At 44.7% G+C, this 22515-nt stretch overlaps 1 protein-coding gene and 1 long non-coding RNA gene across 6 annotated transcripts in view; one reads left to right on the top strand and one right to left on the bottom strand.

The window, feature by feature from the left end:
* Positions 1–14530: 14530 nt before the first annotated feature.
* Positions 14531–21348, bottom strand: LOC118894985. The gene is made up of 3 exons (XR_005019803.1): positions 20985–21348; positions 19266–19337; positions 14531–14586 (listed from the first exon to the last, which is right to left on the bottom strand). It is a non-coding gene; the product is annotated as an uncharacterized LOC118894985 (long non-coding RNA).
* Positions 20499–22515, top strand: part of SPEN (spen family transcriptional repressor) — an 82801-nt gene continuing 80784 nt past the window's right edge. For all 5 annotated transcript variants that reach the window (XM_036851615.1, XM_036851624.1, XM_036851631.1 and 2 more), the window contains exon 1: positions 20499–21027. In XM_036851615.1, the coding sequence (XP_036707510.1) occupies positions 20945–21027 (83 nt within the window). In that variant the 5' untranslated portion in view covers positions 20499–20944. The remainder of the gene's footprint in view (positions 21028–22515) is intronic.

A 22515-nucleotide genomic window follows, 5' to 3' on the forward strand; every position in this document is an offset into this window, starting at 1 on the left:
TCTTGGGCTTCCTTGGTGGCGCAGTGGTTAAGAATCCGCCTGCCAATGCAGGGGACACGGGTTCGAGCCCTGGTCTGGGAAGATCCCACATGCCGCGGAGCAACTAAGCCCGTGCACCACAGCTGCTAAGCCTGCGCTCTAGAGCCCGCGTGCCACGGCTGCTGAAACCCGTGTGCCTAGAGCCTGTGCTCCGCAACAAGAGAAGCCACCGCAATGAGAAGCCCGTGCACCGCAACGGAGAGTAGCCCCCGCTCGCCGCAACTACAGAAAGCCCGCGCCCAGTAACGAAGACCCAACACAGCCAAAAATAAATAAATAAAATAAATAAATTTATAAAAAAAAAAAGAAAACTTACTTATCTCGACTCTGTCTCTTAGTACAGTAGTGGCATTTCTTGTATAGACTTGCTCACCAGCATTTACTCCCATACATTCCAGCTTCTGGTCTTTTACTAGATCAACTATTTTATACTCCCAGCTAAAGTCAATACCTTGGGACTTCCCTGGTGGTCCAGTGGTTGAGAATCCGCCTTCCAATGGAGAAAAGTGGGTTCGATCCCTAGTCAGGGAACTAAGATCCCACATACCGCTGGGCAACTAAGCCCGAGTGCCACAACTACTGAGCTCACGTGCCTCAACTAGAGAGCCCGAGTGCCGCAAACTACAGAGCCCACGTGCTCTGGAACCCGCACGCCACAACTAGACAGAGAAAAAACCTGCATGCCACAACTAGAGAGAAGCCCGCATGCCGCAACGAAAGACCTGCATGCTGCAACTAAGACTCGACGCAGCCAAAAATAAATAAATAAATAAAATAAGTCTTAAAAAAAAAAAGCATTGTAATTTCTTCCCCCTTAAAAACAAACTTCTGGGGAATTCCCTGGCGGTCCAGTGGTTAGGACTCCGCACATTCACTGCCGAGGGCGTGGGTTCAATCCCTGGTTGGGGAACTAAGATCTGCAAGCCACGCAGTGAGGCCAAAAATAAAAAGAATAAATAAAATAAAAACAAACTTCTCTCAATCCTATTTCCCCCAGCCACTCTCCCCTTACCAGTGACCATTCCATTTTTCTTCTCTTCTCTCACAGCAAACTGCTCCCATTCTCTAATTTATAAGTCAAATAAGTATTTATGGAACAGATGCAGAATAAATGAACTAGGAATGTTTCACATGAAGATAAGTAAGTTTGAATATTCAGAGAACTTGTAACAACAACAAAAACAAAACTGGTTTTATATTTCTCCAAAAGGGAGAGCTGTAACCATTGGTTAGAAACATCCAGCATAATATTTGCACATATAGTTTCAATTTCTCCAATACAATGGATGCTACACTTTTTCAAAGTAAGAAATGAGATATCTTTTTTTAAAAAAATAGTATTCTTGGACCTTCCAAGGAAGTCGATTTTTCATGACATATCCTCCACACCAGCAATTGATGCACTCATACCATCAGAAATACATCTCAAGTCAACTAACTGGTTTGTTAAGGAAGTGGTCTTTTGTTCCTCAGTTATATTTTAAGTTTCACATCAGGGATTCTCAGGAGGTATGAGAAAAGCCCTACAAAGCAGACATATCAGAATTCCTGGAATTCTGATATTCCATTCTGGGGAGACAGTCTCCCCTTAACCCCTGAATGAATCACTTACCAGTACAAATCAGTATGAATTGATGGAAGTATATAGTCTGTGCTAGTACAAGAGAGTAATTAGAAAAATATACAGTACATAATGAGCTAGGCTTCATAAGTAGAAACTGTTTCAACAATTATTAAGCATAAATGTTTCAGGATAAAATATACATAATACTTTATATTTTATCACAAGCTCCAATAAGGAATGATAAAGTAATACAGTTGAAGGTAAAAATTTTAACGTCTGTATTTATCAGAACACAAGATTCTGAAGGTGGAGCTTGAGTCCAGGATGATAGACACATTTTCAAATGAAGCACGTAGCAAAACTAGTTAACTGTTGTTCATTGGGGAACTACAGCAGGCTCCAATATGACAGGTGGAGAAAACCTGTTAAAAGGAAACTTCTGGGCACTTAACTTCTAGGGCATTACCATTCTTGTGATGGAGTCAGTTTGTTGTCATTGTTCTAATACTTTTACAGGAAGTCCAACAAAAGTTGCAAGGTCATCAACAATTATTGAAGTATACGCTTGAGAAAGCAGGGTGAAGTCTGCCTTGTTGCATCCCTAAGCACTGCGTGACTGGCTGGCTGAATCAGACCACTGGTGAGCACCAATACTTGTATAAATTCCAGGAAAATCTCTCTGCTATATTCTTCGTCCTGCTAACCAAATTCTTCTAAGTACTGACCAAATTCCAAGTTCAGAATTTTCAGATTTTATAAGATCGTATTCTTTCCCAAAGAAATCGTGTATTATTCAGATCATTATGGAACAGATACAAGGCTAGCAGCAGGCATATCTTGAGAGTGTAATAATTCTTCCAAAAGCCTAAAGGTTTTGAGTTTCTGATTCTTGCACGGATCCAGGAACTTTTGAAACTGACAGTACTTTATATCATCATAGTCCCTGGCATCTTTCTCTCCAAGTCCACTGTAGTACTTTTCCAAAGGTCAGACTTCATATACTCATTTTTTTTCTTCAACCCAGTCCAATCAAGCTTTTGTCCCCTCTGCTCCATTAGAACTGCTCTTGCCAAGATCACCAGTGACCTCCACGTTGCTCCAAGAGTCAATTCTCAGGCCTCACCTTAACCTCTCAGCAGCATTCCACAGTTGATCACTTCCTCCTCCTTCAGATATTTTCTTCACCTGAATTCCACGACACTACTCATCTCTTGGTTTTCCTCCTGCCTAACTGGTTTGTTCCTACTCAGTTGCTCTGCAAGTTCCTTTCTTCTGAGACCTCTTAAGTGAGAAATGCCTCAGGGCTTTCCTGGTTCTCTTTCCTTCTGTATCTACACTTACTCTCTTGGTGATGTCATTCAGTTTCAGACTATAAATGCCATTTATATGCTGACAACTCCCAAATACACACGCACACACGATTATGCATTCTATATATATATATGTAAAACATATCTTCAGAACTTCATCCTGAACTAGACTCATATCCAACAGCCTACCTAATGTCTCCATTTGAATATTTAATAAATATCTCAAATTGAACATGTCCAAAACTGAACTCTTAATATTCCCCTGGATAATTGTTCTGTCTAGTGTTTCCTATTTCAGATGATTGCAGCTTGATCTTTCTAGTTGCCCAGGTGAAAAACCTCAGGCTCATCCTTGACTCCTCCTTTTATGAACTCTGTATTCAATCCATCAAAAAGTCCTCTTAGATTTACCTTCAAAATATATCCAGGATCCCTTAGTCATTAAAACTCTCTTATTTTTCATTTGGGTTACTGAAAGAGCCTCCTTTCTAGGTTCCTGCTTCTATCCTTGATCTTTTTTATTTTTTAAAATTTATTTTATCTTTGGCTGCACTGGGTCTTCGTTCCTGTGCATGGGCTTCCTCTAGTTGCGGTGAGCGGGGGCTACTCTTCGTTGCGGTGCGAGGGATTCTCATTGCGGTGGCTTCTCTTGTTGCGGAGCAGGGGCTCTAGGTGCGTGGGCTCAGTAGTTGTGGCGCACGGCCTTAGTTGCTCTGCGGCATGTGGGATCTTCCCGGACCAGGGCTCGAACAAGTGTCCCCTTCATTGGCAGGCGGACTCTTAACCACTGCGCCACCAGGGAAGCCCCTATCCTTGATCTCTTATTCTCAATACTTCTCAAAACCTAAGTCATATCATGCAACACCTCACCAATTAAAAGCCAAAGCGTTCCTGCTATGGCCTACCAAGTAGTATAGATCTGCCTCTCACTCCCTTTACCTCTTTGACATCCATCATATCTTATACTCTCTCCCTTGCTCATTCTGTTTCAGCCACACTGGTTTACCTTGCTGTTTTTCATGTGCCAGTCATGCTTCTACCTCAGGGTCTTTGGACTTGCTGTTCCCTCTCCCTGGAACCTCTTCCCTAGATATCCATAGTTTGCTCCCTTAGCTCTTTCAAGTCTCAGTATTTTCTTGAGGCCTACCCTGGTTGCCCCATTCGAAATGACAACACATGCTTCCTCTCTCTTATCTTTGTATTTCACCATCTTACTGCTATTATTTAATTTCCTTTTTATTATATTTATTGCCTCTTCTTCCCCTCTCCCCCACAATAAACTTCATGAGAACAGGTATTTGTTTGATTCAGCAATGTATCTTTATTTTTTTTAAATTTTATTTATTTATTCATTTATTTATGGCTGTGTTGGGTCTTCGTTTCTGTGCGAGGGCTTTCTCTAGTTGCGGCAAGCGGGGCCACTCTTCATCGTAGTGAGCGGGCCTCTCACCGTCGCGGCCTCTCTTGTTGCGGAGCACAGGCTCCAGATGCGCAGGCTCAGCAGTTGTGGCTCACGGGCCCAGCTGCTCCGCGGCATGTGGGATCTTCCCAGACCAGGGCTCGAACCCGTGTCCCCTGCATTGGCAGGCAGATTCTCAACCACTGCGCCACCAGGGAAGCCCTCAGCAATGTATCTTACGTATTTAGAATAGGATCTGGCACAAGGGTGATGCTCAAAAATTATTTGTTGAGTGAAGACCCTGATTTTAGAAGTCTTTTTGATGTATTGTCTAACTAGGCCATTTAAACTGTGATGCCAAAATGATAAGCCTACAGGTTTCATATAATCTGCACAATTGTCTTGTTTTAGGGATGACCATATATACTCTGGCAGGACAAACAAATGTTGGGTTGTTCAGGAGTATTTTTAATTTGTAGAGATATATTTCTATTTTTCTAAAAAATATACTGTGGGCTGCAAGGATTTGTTCTTTGAACTCCAGTACTTCTGAAGTGCTGAACTTCTCAGTTTTGCCTCAGAAGGGAAGAGACTATTACAGCATGTGGGAGTGCTTAACTACGGCCAAAAATATTTTGAAAAACTTCTCATATTACTAAAGTCTTTAAAGAAGATCATTTATCTTTTCTAGGAAAAGGTTATTATTGTTTTAAATTTGCTTCTATGCCAGAGTTTGACATGAAAAGCTATCCTTTCCTGGAACAATGAATAGAGATATTCAATATTTCTATATGTTGTTTAGAAAAGTTGCACACAAGCTTCACCAAATGCCAAAAAATAAAATCAAAGGCATGAGCCAAAGGGGCCTAGCGCATACCACTTCAATTCTACACCGGCTGTCTTAAGGATCTGGGTATAATTAAAGGTTTTGGTTAACACCTAATTTCTTTCAGGGAACACAAACTGCTACAAATTAATTCAAAACCTGTTTTAGAATACGAAAGAAAAACTAAAGGAACAATGGATTGGTAATCCTGGAATTCACTAGTCCTGCCTGCTTTGACAAAGTGAAGAGACCCAGGACTACATATACAAAAGTATTTTCACTCCTGAGGCAGATCATGAGACTATGAAAAGTTGGAAAGTGTTTTGAGGCCAACAATAGGAGAAGGGGAGAATGGGGAGGAGAGTTATTCCTAAATTTCTGTTCGACTGTTTTGCAAATGTATGGCATTGGTCATAAGGGAGAAGTGAACAGTGCAAGACACTACCTACTTTTTTTTTTTTAAGTGATATCACTTTTTAAGTTAACTATTTTTTAGAGCAGTTTTAGGTTCACAGCAAAATAGAGCGAAAAGTACAGAGTTCCTATATACCCCGTGCCCTGAACACACACAGCCTCTCCAACTACCAACATCCCACATCAGAGCAGTAAATTTGTTACATTTGATGAGCGTACACTGACACATCATCACCCAAAGTCCACAGTTTACATTAGGGTTCATTCTTGGTATTGTAAGTCTATGGGTTTTGACAAACATATAATGACACATATCCATTATTGTATCACTGCCCTAAAAAGCCCCTGTGCTCTGCCTATTCATTCATCCCTCCCCACTAACCCTTGGCAACCACTAATCTTTTTACTGTCTTCGTAGTTTTGCCTTTTCTAGGACACAGTTGGAATCATATAGTACATACATAGATACTACCTACTCTTAAGAATATACAAATTGCAGGACTTCCCTGGTGGCACAGTGGTTGAGAATCCGCCTGCAAATGCAGGCGACACGGGTTTGAGCCCTGGTCCGGGAAGATCCCACATGCCGCAGAGCAACTAAGCCCGTGCGCCACAACTATTGAGCCTGAGCTCTAGAGCCCACGAGCCACAACTACTGAGCCTGCGTGCCTAGAGCCCAAGCTCTGCAACAAGAGAAGCCACGACAATGAGAAGCCCGCGCACCACAACGAAGAGTAGCCCCCGCTCGCCGCAACTAGAGAAAGCCCACGTGTAGCAACTAAGACTCAACAACGAAGACCCAATGCAGCCAAAAATAAATAAATAAAATAAAATGAATCGGATTAGTGCAAAAAAAAAAATACGAATTGCAAACATTTTTGTGTAAAAAAGGATGTGCTTTTGTGTTAAATGTAATAGCTAAAGATGTGAAATAAGTACTCGTTTTATAAATTAAAAAAATTCGAATTAGAATTGTTTAAACAGATACTTCTATGTCTGTACAAAGTGAAAGAAGTGCAATCATTCTCTGAATTTCAACTGCTTGGCTAATTAGGGGCATGATATTTTGTTTGCATTATTAGGATACCATATTCTAATTTCCCAATAAAACTAATAGTTTCATACTATTTAATTTTGGTTGTGTAGGCAAAAAGTAACAGCATTTAAAAATAACACATTTCAGGGACCTCCCTGGTGGCGCAGTGGTTAAGAATCCACCTGCCAATGTAGGGGACACGGGTTCAAACCCTGGTCCAAGCCCTGCTCTGGGAAGATCCCACATGCCCTGGAGCAACTAAGCCTGTGTGCCACAACTACTGAGCCTGCGCTCTAGAGCCCAGGAGCCACAACTACTGAGCCCACGTGCCGCAACTACTGAAGCCTGCGTGCCTAGAGCCCGTGCACCGCAATAAGAGAAGCCACCGCAATGAGAAGCCTGCGCACCACAACGAAGACTAGCCCCCACTCGCTGCAACTAGAGAAAGCCCGTGTGCAGCAACGAAGACCCAGCACAACCAAAAATAAATAATTAAAAAATATGCATTTCAGTAAATCAACTATACCCCAATATAAAATAAAAATTAAATTTAAAAACGAAAAAAAATGTTTCATAAACTCTCACAACCAAAAGAATGTACAGTATTCTGCTTTACAGAAATCTTGGGTACAAAAAATCAAAACTCTATGCAGTGCTTTTAGTCATACCGGAACTGAAATAAAATTTGGAATCTAACATCCACTCCTCAGACACTTCTTTCATCTGGAAGCCATCAAATCCTGATCTGTTCCCTCAACAACAAATATATTTTTTACATTTCCATCCTATCATTATAGCTTAGCCCCCTATTACTGAAACAGATAACCGCCTATAATTAAACTTAGTAAGAAGAAGAAGAAGGAAAAAAAAACTACTGTAGCTGTGACACCAAAAAACTTGAGCCAGAAAAGCCTGGCTAAATTATGAACTCAGGCTATTGTGGAAAAAAAAAAAAAAGTTAAACAAAAATACCTTGTACACAAAGCAAGTCTAGAAGACAAATTCAGCAGCATTACTGTTGAATTTCCTGGCTTTGTTGATTCGAGTCGCAAAGTTAAGATTAACAATGCCAAGATTCATATTTAAATATGTCCCTTGAAATCAGGAAAATAACTCTTTCAGGATTTCAAATGATACTGTAAGGCACAACGGAGATTTTATTGTCAATTTGTTATTCACATACTCACAAAGGATTTTAAAAAGAAATTAAATGGAAGATATTCTCAACAGACAGAAATAAGACATTCCAATCTATTGTTCCAGTTTATAGTTCAGATATAAATGGGCTATAAAACCTGATCTGAAAATAGTTGCGCAGTGCGTGCTTCAAAGCCAGCCAATGAAAAGCAACGTCTCGCTTCTCCTACAGCTGACAGCCCTCCAAAGACACTATTTTTTTTTTTTTTTTAAAGAGACCAACCTCTCGGTTACACTGGCGTTTAGCACCTTTGTTGGGTCTCCCAGCTCTGCAGTTTTAACTTCTATTTGCGGAACGCCACTGTGATTCAAGGCATGGCATTCCAGCGGGCTTAGTACCCCGGGCAGCAAGAAAGCGCCTTCACTCTCAGGGTGAAATTACAGCTTCCCACGCTCCAGTTCTGAGCACTGCCTTGTAAAATCGATCCCTTTCACACTGCAAGGGTGGGGGTGAGCAATCCCACTTTTCAAGGGCTTAGAGAGCAGCAAGAATTCGGGACTCCGTGCACGCCTCTCGGAGCTTTCCAGAGGTTCACACGCCGCGCGCACCCGGCGCGTGTCCGGGGCGGGTAGCGGCACAGCCCGAGCCGAGCCCCGAGCCCAGAGGCGAAGAACAAAGGGGACTCGCCCGCCTTCGCTGCCGGAGGCAGCCCGCGCGCTGTCGCCGGCCCCGCCCCTCCTCCCCGCCCCTGCGGCTGCGCGAAATGGCGGCCACACCACAAAATGGCAGCCCGAGCGGGCCCAGGCGGAGAAATGAAAGGCGCCGCGGACCCCTCCCCCACAGCGCAGCAATGCCAGGCCGAGCTTTCTCCTGATGGTAGTCGGGGGCCTCGGCGCGCCTCCGTGGCCGCACGGAGACACCACGGCCTTCCCACGGCGCCCCGCCAGGCAGCACCGTCCGCCACCCCGCCTCGAGTCCAAACGACGCAGCGGCTTTATGCCTGGACTGCCTCTGCTCTTCCAAACGGGCCCCTCTTCAGGAGGCTCTTACTTAAGGGGGTACAAACTGGAAAGAACTGACCGTGGCACACCTGCCGGGCGACCCTTGCCCGCCCAGGACGCCCCTCGGGCCGGGCGCGGGGAGGGAGCAACCTTTCCTAGGGTCTCCACACTCGCAACTTTAGCTCCAGGTCACCAAAGTAAAGAGAGCAAAGGGGTGATCAAAAAGGCCCCCAAATGAGGGGGAACTAAGGAACCAGGGGCCAAAGCCCCAGACCACTCCTTCAGCATCCACGTCGAACCCCAACGCACTGAGCCCACACCCGAGAGCGCAGCGAAGAGCCGCTGGTGGCCCACCGTGCGCGGGCAGCTCCAGAGCGCGGATGTCGGCTTTCCCTCCACCACGCAAACATCCAGTGAGCGTTTTAGGTTTTTCATCGTTCCCCGCTGCCCTCTCCCTTCTCCCTGTGGTGAGGGGCCTCGGGGGCTGGGCACAGGTACAGGAAGGAGCGGCTGCTGTGGTCCCCATGCTTTTTCCCCTGGCGTGAGGGTCTCGGTGGGCTATGGGGTTTGCTTTGGTCGTGGCTTGATGGAGGCAGGGTGGAGGCGGTGTGCTTTGGATTTTTCGCTTTTCCTTCTCTCAAACGCTCGGTTCCCTGCGCTCCCCATCCCCCAGTTTCTCCTGAGCTCCGTCTTTCCAGAAACTTCTCAGGGACACTCAGCAAAAAGCCGTAGGCTCCGACACCACCTTCCTCCCGGAGCATGCGCGACGCACTGGGCGGCAAGCTCAACGCCCGAGTGTACGAGTGTGAGAGTCGTAGGTGTGCGCGCGCGCGCTCGCCTTGCGGGGCGGGGCGGTTCTCTCACAATGAAGGGAATAGGTTTTCCTCCCCTCCCCCAACGTTCCGTCGTTGCGCAAGCGCGTTGAGCCAACTCCCCTGGCCTTTTGAGAGTAGTGGGGGAGGGGCAGGCCCAAAGCTCTCGAGTCGCTGCTCCGCGCGCCTGCGCACTGGGTTGTCTTGGCCGCGATTTTTCCGCGCAGCTTGTGGTAGTGTCTTTGATGTGAGGTGTGTCTGAACACCTCGGTTGTGCCCTACTCACTGTGTCCTCTATTCCCCCTCGCGGAAACTGTAGCCTCTTGAGGGGTTATTAATTACGTCCCGCGGGTTTCCTGGAGATTGGCCTTCCCTTTGTGTCTCAGGGCTAAGGTTGCACCGTGTCTCGTTGGGCCCCTTCCACTCCTGCCTGTGCCAGGACCCCAGACTGGAATCGGTGACTGGAGTGTGTTGGAGCCTTCTCCCAAGTGGGGGAAACAGCCCTGGCCGAAGGACTGGGTGATGGCCGCGCTGGCTTCCATCAGGAACTGCCTGCAGTTCTTGCTTACTAAGCCAAAATAAAGGTGTTCTTTATTTGTTACGCTGCCCTTGGTCCTCGACACCAGCCTCTGCTCGGGCTGGCGGGGCTGGCTGCTGGGTTGGTTCTCCGTGTGTGGATGCAGACAAAGAAAGGGCCTTGGCGTACTGCTCTGTCTCCATTTGCAGAATTGAGCTTGGAGGGTGGTAACCATAGTAACCGCATTTACTCTCTTAAGGTGCCTATTGTTTTGTTCTCCTTTCCTCTTCCTTTAGGAGTGTGATGGAAATTACTGCCAGAGTTGAAGGTTCTTAACCCGCCCCCCCCTCCCGCCCCAAGCTCTTTACCTTGCCATGTAATCCACTTCCACCCAACCCCGTTTTTGAAATCCAGAAGGTTAAGTAAGGCCGTCTTGGCAGAGCATGGAGGCTTGCCACTTTTCCAGTCTGAGCTTTTTGTTTCCTTGCCACTCTTCCTTTTGAAGTACCTTCGTTTCCCCAGTGGAGTAATTGTCTTCCTATATTCGTTAGCCGTGTAACGTACCTTCAAAGCCTCAGAGATGTAAGGTTTAAAAGAGGGAGCTTGTTTGCGAAAAAGGCACCTCTCGGGGCTCCTAAAGACTGACGTGGCATTTTATCGTCGCGAGCACCTGCTAACTCGCCACGCCGAGTCCGAGGTCAGTCCAGGTCATCACTATGGGCGGAGCCACTCAGTGGGTCCTACCTCAGGGAGATCTTTCTTCCTGGTGGGAATTTTGAGTTGGTGCCAGATTACTAACAGGAACTCTTAGCTATCTCGAGGCTGTTGAAGTTCTAGCTAGCAAGCAATAGAATTCTATTCTTGCTAACAAGGCTATACTGTCATTTGAGGCTTGGAAATGACCAGATCAAGAGTCCCTTGAATTTGCAGAACTTCTGTTAGAGATTCTGCCTTAACAAATTATGGTTAATGAGAGTATTTAAAGACAAAGTTCCTACAATAAGGATAATGCTACAAAAAAAGGGGGAGAAAAATTTGAGTATGTACGTTTTGCAATTTTAGATAGGCATAAAATCAAAGTTCTTATGTGCTGTCTAATAATTAGAATCTTGGGAAACTGATCTGGAGGGAAACAATGTATTTAAGTTGAAAACTATGGAGAACAAAAGTAACCTGGTTTAAAGCCACTTTTTCGGGTGAATGTTTTTTAAGTAAAGGGTTTAGGCTTGGGTGTGTGTTTAAATTATCTTGTGGGGGTGGGCAAAACACAAACCCCTTTTATTAGTTCGTCTCACCGCGCCCCTCCCACCAGCTAACAGTATACAGTGAAATCTTTAGTTGTGACTCTTGCTGGTTCTGTTTTCTTAGAAAAAAACATTTTAAGTTAATCTCCTATCTTCAAAGAGAGTTATCTTGGGACTTCCTTGGTGGCTCAGTGGTTAAGAATCCTCCTGCCAAAGCAGGGGACACGGGTTCGAGCCCTGTCTGGGAAGATACCACATGCCGCGGAGAAGCTAAGCCCGTGAGCCACGACTGCTGAGCCTGCGCTCTAGAGCCCGCGAGCCACAACTACTGAGCCCGCGTGCCACAACTAACTGAAGCCCACGCGCCTAGAGCCCGTGTTTCACAAGAAAGTCACTGCGATGAGAAGCCCGCGCACTGCAACGAAGAGTGGCCCCCACTCAACGCAACTAGAGAAAGCCCGGGCGCAACAACGAAGATCCAACGCAGCCAAAAATAAATAAATAAGAGAGAATTATCTTGAGGCGAATGCTTTTCAACCCAAGAATTTTCCAAATAAAACTGTAAGGGATGGTTCCTAGGACTTTTGTAGTATATAGCCTGAAAAAATTCTATTACTTCCTTTATCAAAATACTGAAATTTAACTTTTAAATATACATTTAACAATAATTCCAGCATTTAACTCAGAAATGCATCATGTCCTACCTAGCCTTTAAACAGAATGTGGTTTTATTTTAAGCCAAAGGTTTCAAGTGTCTAATTATGGAATATTATGTAAAATTAGCAATCATTACCATCCTGAAGATTAATAGCAAAATATTGAAGCAGTTACGTGATTTAAAGAAGCATTACTGGGACTTGCCTGGTGGCACAGTGGTTAAGAATCTGCCTACCAATGCAGGGGACACAGGTTCGAGCCCTGGTCCGGGAAGATCCCACATGCCGCGGAGCAAGTAAGCCTGTACGCCACAACTACTGAGCCTGCGCTCTAGAGCCTGCGAGCCACAACTACTGAGCCCACGTGCCACAACTACTGAAGCCCGTGTGCCTAGAGTCCGTGCTCTGCAATAAGAGAAGCCGCTCATTCACTGCAATGAAGAGTAGCCCCTGCTCGCCACAACTAGAGAAAGCCCGCATGCAGCAAGGAAGACCCAACACAGCCAAAAATAAATAAAGGGCATTACTATTAAATAGCAATAATTTAATTAAAATGGAAACAGCTTTTTTTTTTTTTAATTTATTTATTTTTATTTTTGGCTGCGTTGGGTCTTCGTTGCTGCACGCGGGCTTTCTTTAGTTGTGGCGACCGGCGGCTACTCTTCATTGCTGTGCCCGGTCTTCTCATTGGGTGGCTTCTCTTGTTGCAGAGCATGGGCTCTAGGCGCATGGGCTTCAGTAGACGTGGCACTCAGGCTCAGTAGTTGTTGCTCGCGGGCTCTAGAGAGCAGGCTCAGTAGTTGTGGTGCACAGGCTTAGTTGCTCTGTGGCATGTAGGATCTTCCCGGACCAGGGCTCGAACCTGTGTCCCCTGCATGGCAGGCAGATTCTTAACCACTGCGCCACCAGGGAAGCCCAGAAACAGTTTTAAAACATATTTGGAACAAGTTCATGATGTTTTGAATTCTCTACTTCAAACTAGAGCAAGGCTTTCAGAGGAGCAGTAGCGGCGCTTAACACCCTAAGTCTGAAAATGTCAAGACACATGTAATACGTTACTAAATATATTTTATTTGGTATTATTGTTTTTGAGATTCCATCAAGTACACTTTGATAGTCTTCTCTGAATTAAATAGTAGCCTTGATTTGCATTATGTGTATTCTGCTGACTTCCTGATGTTTAAGTGACAATCTCTTAGACCTGGGGTGTTTTTGCTATTGTATATCACTTATAATGAAGAGGTTAAGTTTTTTCTCACATGAGGATTAGTAGTAGAATTTTAAAAGGTTGAATGAACTCTCTGAATTAACATAGAGAATAATAACGTGTTGTTCATGTGGGATCTGTTAACATAAATATGTTGATTTAATGTAATGAAGTATCAGCATTTCAGAGGAGCCCTAAACTAAAGTAACCCAGATGCTGACTTCCAGCTCATTTTACTGTAACTTTTTCTAATTATAAGAGCAATATATGTTAACCAAAGAAAAGTTTAGAAAATATAGATGAATAAGAACTTAGAAAAAATTGAATTCTACCACATAGGCACAACAATCATTAATATTTGCAAGTATCCTTCCAGTCTATCTTTTATTCAGTGCCATAAACGTTAGTAAATTGTATTCAGAATTCTATTAGGTATAATCTACTGTATAGCACAGGGAACTCTGCTCAAAGTTATGTGGCAGCCTGGATGGGAGGGGAGTTTGAGGGAGAATGGATACATGTATATGTATGGCTGAGTCCCTTTGCTATGTACCTGAAACTATCACAACATTGTTATAATTTATTTATTTAAAAAATTTTATTTATTTATTTTTTTGGCTGCGTTGGGTCTTCGTTGCTGCACGCAGGCTTTCTCTAGTCCTGGCGAGCAGGGGCTACTCTTCGTTGCGGTGCGCGGGCTTCTCATTGCAGTGGCTTCTCTTGTTGCGGAGCACAGGCTCTAGGCACGCGGGCTTCAGTAGTTGTGGCTTGCGGGCTCTAGAGCACAGGCTCAGTAGTTGTGGCGCACAGGCTTAGTTGTTCTGCAGCATGTGGGATCTTCCCGGACCAGGGCTCGAACCCGTGTCCCCTGCACTGGCGGGTGGATTCTTAACCACTGCTCCACCAGGGAAGTCCCTATCACAACATTGTTAATCGGCTATACTCCAATATAAAATAGAAAGTTAAAAAAAAATAAAAAATAAATGTTAGGTATATTAGCAGTATTTCCTCATAGAAGGAAGAAAGTTACCTTTAGCAAATTTCCAAGGAAATGGTGGAAATATAAAAATTGATTTTTTTAAAAATTTTTTTTTAATAGCTACTTTTATTTTATTTATTTATTTATTTATTTATTTTTTGGCTGTGCTGGGTCTTCGGTTCGTGCGAGGGCTTTCTCTAGTTGCCGCAAGTGGGGGCCACTCTTCATCGCGGTGCGGGGACCGCTCTTCATCGCGGTGCGCGAGCCTTTCACTATCGCGGCCCCTCCCGTTGCGGGGCACAGGCTCCATACGCGCAGGCTCAGTAGTTGTGGCTCACGGGTCCAGCTGCTCCACGGCATGTGGGATCTTCCCAGACCAGGGCTCGAACCCGTGTCCCCTGCATTGGCAGGCAGATTCTCAACCACTGCGCCACCAGGGAAGCCCTAAAAATTGATTTTTTAAAAAAGAAAATATCAGCCATTATATTCATTTCTGGAAAACCAAAAACAATGTGGAATAAATTATTTAGCTTTCTTAGAGAATTGAACAGTAAAGTAGATTATGAAGTGTTATGCTGAAAGAATGATTTCGAGAAGGACTAGCTAGCTAATACTATTCAACTGATTGAAGTTTTGATCATTTATGTATGCATAATTTCACTACAGTGAGCCTGCTGTATCAAAATAAATCCATCAATAGACTGGTCTGTCTTTTTCACTAGTTGACCCTCAGAACTAGCAAGATGTCAAACACTCTTTGACAATAATATATTAGTGTTGTCTGTTTTATTTTCTACTGTTTAGGAAAAAGCAAAAAGCAAAAAACAAAAAACAAACCCTGATTCTAATAATAGGAGCTTGTTAGTATTGACAAGTTCTCATATGGTTGGGTCTTTGATCATTTTAGAGCTAGTTAATATATTTTTATATGATGCCTTTAGGAACAGTGTTTATATTTTAAATATATGTTTTCTCATGAAACAGTTCAATTTTAATAGTGTGGAACTCGATTGGTAACAAAATTTTTGTTAAATATCTGGTAACTATTCTGTTCTCCTGTTTAAGTGGTGATAGTAATTTATCTGCTCTATTGGCTAGGTTAGCATTCAGAGCCTGAGTTTGAGGCTCAGATGCTTTCCCCAACTGGGCTTCCATTATGCATGACTGAACTCTTTGAGCACATCTAGCATGCTAAATACAGGTGCTCTTCACAGTGTGAAAGTAAGACCTGATTAAAAACACATCTGTTTTAATTCCACTTTGCAAATGCCTCTGCTTTAATGTCACCTTTCTGAATTATCTTTCACACTCAAATGGGGAAATTCACTTCACCATCCATTTATCATAGATGAGAGAAGAGATCACACCCTACTTTTTGATCGTTTTCAGTGAGCGTCAATTATTAATTGTTAAACTAAATTAAAAAAATCAAAATAAGAGTGGGTTGTATTTCTATTGAAAACATACAAAAATAAATGCTTATGAAAAAAATTTGTAAATATTTGTAACAAGGACAGAAACAGAAAAAAGCTTTCCCAGTGTTTTCTGTTACGTTGCCAATAAACATGAAAGCACTGAGAAAACCCAACACTTGATTTGGGGCTGTGCAATGGGCATGTAGTTATCAGTTTTGTTGTTATTAAGAGTTTTGCAATAGAAAAAGTCAGCAAAAGAGTGCAAGGAACTTCGTACTTGATATGCAATCACTGCATGTTGATTTGATTATAAGACCTGGCTATAATCCTGAAAATGTTATAAATTGATCATGGTATGTTTTTAACTTCAACTGATGCTTACTTTTTTTTTTTTTTTTTGATGCTTACTTTTGATATTCATATGAAATTAGCAGTCAACTTAATAGTATTCATGATACTTTTATGCTGTGTTACTTCCAAATACTTTTACATATATTATCTCATTTGATACTTCTAGCAACCTTACCAGGTAGAGAAAACAGATATTTTTATCCTCATTTTGCAGATAAGGGTATTGAGACTTTGAGGATTTAATTGATTTTACCTAGGCCATATAGCCAGTGACAAAATTGGAACTGGAATTTTTGACTCTTTATTTATTTATTTAAAAAAATTTATTTATTCATTTTTGGCTGCATTGGGTCTTTGTTGCTGTGCACGGGCTTTCTCAGAGTGGGGGGCTACTCTTCGTTGCGGTGCGCAGGCTTCTCATTGCGGTGGCTTCTCTTGTTGTGGAGCATGGGGTCTAGAGTGCAGGCTCAGTAGTTGTGGCACATGGGCTCAGTAGTTGTGGCTCATGGGCTCTAGAGCGCAGGCTCAGTAGTTGTGGCGCACAGGCTTAGTTGCTCCGCGGCATGTGGGATCTTCCTGGACCAGGGCTCGAACCCATGTCCCCTGCATTGGCAGGCCGATTCTTAACCACTGCGCCACCAGGGAAGCCCCTGGAATTTTTGACTCTTAACCCAGAGGTACTTCCATTATACTATAATGTCTCTCATTCATACCATCAGTGTTTTTCAGTATCCCCCAAAGTTCAAGGTCAAGTAGCATTATGCTGAAAGAATCTGTAAGGAGCATGGACATTACTTTTAACCTGCAAATATTAACTTTTATAGAGATGGATAGAATTCCCACCTGAATTGCTCATTTGAACTTAGCATCTATAATGTGAACTATTTTTCCTTCAAATGAATCTGCCTTATTGAAATTAGAATAATATTTTTGGGGGCATCATAGGAACACATTAAAAATTTGAACAGAAATGAAATTTGTTTTACACATTAAATAATCTGCATGTCTATTTAAGCTGATGTATTGACATTTTATAAACTGAGAATTCTCTTTTGAGAAGTGTGTATCAGATTTTTTAAAACCCAAGAAACTAAAATGAACACCTTGCATGCTATTTTTGGTGCCTGTAATTCTGAAAACAAGTATTTTGATGAAAGTAACACTTCAAGAGAATCTGACTATGAGGTGCTATCAAATGATGTTTAATGGAATTCTGCTAGCATATATATATATATATATATATATATATATATATAGTGTGTGGTGTGTGTTTGTGTGTGTGTGCGTGCAGGCACGTGCCTCGCTGCTTGTGGGATCTTAGTTCCCTCACCAGGGATTGAATCTGGGCCCTTGGCAGTGAAAGTGTGGAGTCCTAACCACTGGACTGCCAGGGAATTCCCTAGCCTTTATATTGTTAAACAGAGACGGTTTCTCAGTTGTTTGATAAATCTCTGGTAAAATGAGAAATGATAATTAACTTAATTTGGCATTTGCTAATCGTCTTTTTGATATCCTGTGATCTCTAAAGGTCTTTGGGAGAACTTTAACTCAACTTTGTTTAACAATTTGTATGTTAGTAATTTTCCACCACAATTTCTCTTCTGTTACCTCCCAAAGGTGGGGAGCTTGAAAGTATTTGCAAACAACTTTGTCCATTTCAAATTAAATTTTATATAAAAATTATGTATCGGGCTTCCCTGGTGGCGCAGTGGTTGAGAGTCTGCCTGCCAATGCAGGAGACACGGGTTCGGGCCCTGGTCTGGGAGGATCCCACATGCCACGGAGCAACTAAGCCCGTGAGCCACTATTACTGATAAATAAATTAAAAAAAAAAAAAAAAAAACAAAAAAAAAAAAAAAAATTATGTATCTACTCTGCTTTTTACATGGGGAAACAGCACTGCTGTAACAAGACCTTTAGGATAATCTAAGAGAACTACATTAAAAAAAAATTTAGCTGGCAAACATGTTGCTTTTAATTTTCATTTAATGTCTCCTTATTCTTGTGCCATGGAGAAAGTATAAATACCTCTTAATTGGTTCTTTGTTTTAGCGTATCTTTTTACTGTTCTGTGGGAGTCATAGATGGATACAAAATACCACATTTAATAATGACTCTAACTAGGCTCTCTTCTAATGATTTTGCTCTAAAAGCCCCACCACCCCCTTTTTTCAGCCCTTGAATTTTCTTCAGCATGATTTTAACTGAAGGCTGCATTCAAGGTGAGATATGCCCTTTATTTCTCTAATTGCAAGGTAGTGTTTTCTGAATCCTCTTCTTTGTCTGTTGCCCCTTTTAATGTGATTGAGCTCAGCCTTTTCTCTTCTTCCTGGTGACACCAAGAAGATGCAGCTAATTCAGGGCCTATCTGGTTTTATTTATTTTATTTTTATTTTTTAAAATTTATTTTATTTATTTATTTATTTTTGGCTGCGTTGGGTCTTCGTTGCTGCACGCGGGCTTTCTCTAGTTGTGGCGAGCGGGGGCTACTCTTTGTTGCGGTGTGCGGGCTTCTCATTGCGGTGGCTTCTCTTGTTGAGCACGGGCTCTAGGTGTGTGGGCTTCAGTAGTTGTGACTCATGGGCTCAGTAGTTGTGGCTCGAGGGCTCTAGAGCACAGGCTCAGTAGTTGTGGTGCAAGGGCTTAGTTGGTCCGCGGCACGTGGGATCTTCCCGAACGAGGGCTCGAACCCGTGTCCCCTGCTTTGGCAGGCGGATTCTTAACCACTGCGCCCCCAGGGAAGCCCCGCCTATCAGGTTTTAAATGAGTAATTTACATAATATTTTAAAATGTGTTTCAAATTGTGGTTGCTAATATTGAAATTTATGCTTCGTGGAAAAATGCCCATTGGTTCAACACTAACTGCAGCCACATATACAGAACTATGAAGTTCATGAGTTTAGTTAACAGTGTGCTGGCCTGACACTCCTTATGTGATAGTTGTGGCAAATGTAAATGGCTAATCCTACATCTGAATGTAGGTTGATTTGCTTTCACTTTTACTGAGGAATCAATTCCATAATATTTTCAAGAACAAAAATTTCCATATAATTTAATGACTGATTTGCATGAAGACAAGGTCAACCTCTGTGGTGGCATTAAAGGCCTTAACTGAATTATGAATGAGTGCCACTATTGTGGTGGTGCTTTTTCTAACTTTTCTAAACAACCTCTTTTCGTTTCTGCCTGTTACTGGCCGCCCCCCCATCAAAAAAAGTGTGTTGAAATAGAAAATGTAAACATAAGCCAGAAAAATAGCATAGAAAAAAATTAAATTACCTGGCTCAGAATCTAGAATTTTTAGAAGTAACTTGTCAAAATTCCAAAAATTATTTCAATGGATGGTAAGGTTATTACCTGAGCTAGCACATCTTGTTCTGTAATTGTTGCAACTGTGTAAGACAGGGGCTTGCTTAGCCTTCTAACATCCTGAGAGAGGAAGGAAGAGAGATGATTTCAGTTGAGCAGACCTGCTGAGATCAAGCTTAAGTATAGTATAGACTATTAAACCAAATACAAGAAAAGTTGATGTGACTCTCTGACACATCATTAAGAAGCTTATGTTAAACTATATGGCAAACAAAAAAACTACTTGGAGCTTTACCATCTGTGGAATTAAAGAAACAATTTATGCACAGGTGACCCCATATATTAGTGCTATTTATTATGGTGACCATATTTTCCAATTCAAAATAGCACAGTTTGATAATAAGTTGGCTTGTATCAATATTTATGGAGAAAGTGAATGAGATCGAATATTTAAAATCTGGTCTGTACCTAAAGCACTACACCTGTGATATTTTATTTCTGTAGATAGAAAATGTAAAAGAAAGCTGAGTTGCTGACTGTTCTAAAAAAGTCCATTTTTCTGGACTCAGTACTGTTGCCTTAATTTTGTGGGTTTTCCCCGGGGTTCTGTAAACTGAAAAGTTCAACAGTAGCCTTTAAAATTTAAAAGCTTTTAGGCCTGGAAAGGCTGGAGTTCTAATCCCCTCCTCGGCTTAGATATTAAATTATAGCAAATCCTCTGAGGGGAACACCATCAGACATGTAACCGTCTCACTTCATTCAGTTCTATTCCTGGTATGCCATAACGATCAGCAAAGAGAACGTGCAAACGGTTTCGCAAGATTCTATATAAAATAAAGTTGCTTAATGTTACAAGCTAATGATTCTTGGGAGGGATGTGTTTCTGAAGCCGTCACAGCTTAGCTGGGCCGTGAGAAGGGCGGCCTTGTTCTGACACTTTCCCAAGCAGGCGCGGCTCTAAGTGCCCGGAAACGCCAGAAGCTGGCCAAAGGTGAGCAGGGAAAGAGGTGCTGGCTTCTAGGAGAGAAGCCTTGGCAGCCGCTTTGACACGCAGCCCTGTGAATACCAACCCCCTTTCTCTCTTTTATTCCCCCAGGCCAGTGCCTGGGACCCCTACTCGAGGGGCTGGAGGCTATGCCTGCCTCTGCAAGCGCTGAACCCTAGGCCTGACAGGGCGCCCGCCCTAACAGAGTGCTGCGCGCCTGCGCACCGGGACCGAGCGCGCGAGCGTTCCTTCCAGGCCCTGCGTTCCTCCCTCCCCCGCGCGCCTGCGCATCGGCTGGGAGGAACTCGGCGTCTCAGCCTCGGCGGGCTGTCGGGTGGCTGCGCGCGCGCCCGCGGTGAGGGAGGCGGGTCGCGCGCGCCGGTGGGAAGCGTCCGGCTGCCACAGCGCCAGCTCCGTCGTAGTCGCTGCCGCCCGGGTGTCGCTCGCCCCTCCTACCCGCTCCCCCTCCCGCCGCCGCCCGGGCGCATGCGCCGCCGGAGCGCGGGGGTCGGCTTCGGGTGTGTGGTGGCGGCAGAGCGGAGCTGCGAGGCCCGAGAGTCAGAACCTGGGGGAGAGGGATGGTCTCTGCACGGGGAGGAGCCGGAGGAGCCGCCGCCGCTGCCGACGCCACCGCCGCAGCCGCCGCCGCCGCCGCCTCGGCGCCCGCCTCCCAGCGCTGACGGGCTCGTACGAAGCCGGCGAGGGGGAACCCGCACCAGCGGTCGCCGGCACACCGCCCAGCATGGTCCGGGAAACCAGGCACCTCTGGGTGGGCAACTTACCGGAGAATGTGCGGGAAGAGAAGATCATCGAGCATTTCAAACGGTGAGTGACACGAGGCCCGGGGCCGCGCTCTGTTCTCGGGCGCCGCTGCCCCCTCCGGCCCGTTGCCGGCCCCTCCCCGTGCGCGGAACTGGTGAGGAGACCCGGGCCAGACCCACGGACGGGTGCGGGGGGCGCGCGGCTGCCTGGCCGCTGCTCGGGCCGTGTCGCAGCGTTGGGCCTCGGGCCTCGGCGGAGCGGGCCCGGCTGCCGCCCTCTCCGTTCCCAATAAGGAGGCGGCTGTCGCTCGGCCTCCGCGAAGCCGGCGCCGGGAGGGTGCCCTCAGGCTGGCCAGCCGGCGGTGGGGTCGCGTCCTAGCGCGCCGCTGCCCCGGCTCCGAGCAGCCGCCCCCGCCGGCCCGGCAGATGCGGCGGAACCGAGCCGCCGCCGGGCCGGGACCCGAACCCCTACCCCGCCCCGACAGCCCCCGGCCCGGCCAACTCCAGAGTCCCGCAGCAACTCGCGCTCCTCGCCCTGCGGACGCGTGGACGTGTCTGACCTAGAGAGGGTTTTGTGGGAAAGGAAAGGTTATACAAAAACAAAAAGTCTTGGTAGGTATCGTAGGGATGTCTCGGAACTGGGAAGACCCTGCTGGATTCTAGGGACCTCTCACGGAGGGTTCACAGACCTAGAAACTAAATGGAAATGGCAAACGCAAATGTTTTGGTTTCTTCTCCTTGTTTATGTGGGGTTGGGTGGAGGGTGGTGTCTGAAAATAAGTTGGTGCGTCTGTTTCGGCTCTTTTCGCCTTCCTCCCTTCAGCGCTCTGGGGTCCCTGGGTGAGGAGGATGGTGGGGACCGAGTGCTCGCAGAGGAGGAGCCACCTCATGTAGCAGAGTCCCCACCGCGCTGTGCTCCCAGCCTCGGGAATCTCCGCTGCTGCGGCCGCGCCGGCGTTAACACTGCAGAGCCTTTTTTAAAAGGATGGTGTTTCCCTCCCACCCAGAATTCCTAAATCAGTGGTTAAAAAATGCATGCCTTTTCAGATTAGAAGATGTAGCTCTTTTAAAAAAAGATGTAGCTTTTAAAAAGGTTCTTCCCAGAATATTTTTTTTTTGTTCATGGCGTAGTAGGAATGAATGTTCTTGATACATTTTACTTATTTAGTAGCTTTTACCGTTTGTTTTTGTTTTGTGAAATCTATGTGGGTCATAGCTGATAGAGCCCTCCATGTGAAATACTGAAAATGACGGTTTACTTACACTGGTGTAAATTGAGAAGGACTGTAGCAGATATGTGGTTGTCCTCGAAAATTACTGTTTCTTGCGATATTAAAGACTTCGGAAGGTTTTAAGTTTGGTATACTCTAAATTCCTCTTACTATCTAGTGAGTGAAGGGGAAATTATGGAGCGCCCTTATTAGTGAGCCACCATGGGAAAAATAGATTGCGTCGCTTGCTCTTGAGCAGCTTGCATAAGGAAATGGAAGAAGAGGCAGCGGAGCTCCGCTCTTTCAAATGGAGGATCATTGATTCTGTTGGTGGTTGCTGT

The sequence above is a fragment of the Balaenoptera musculus genome, chromosome 1, assembly GCF_009873245.2.
Source record: "Balaenoptera musculus isolate JJ_BM4_2016_0621 chromosome 1, mBalMus1.pri.v3, whole genome shotgun sequence".
Taxonomy (NCBI): Eukaryota; Metazoa; Chordata; class Mammalia; order Artiodactyla; family Balaenopteridae; genus Balaenoptera; species Balaenoptera musculus.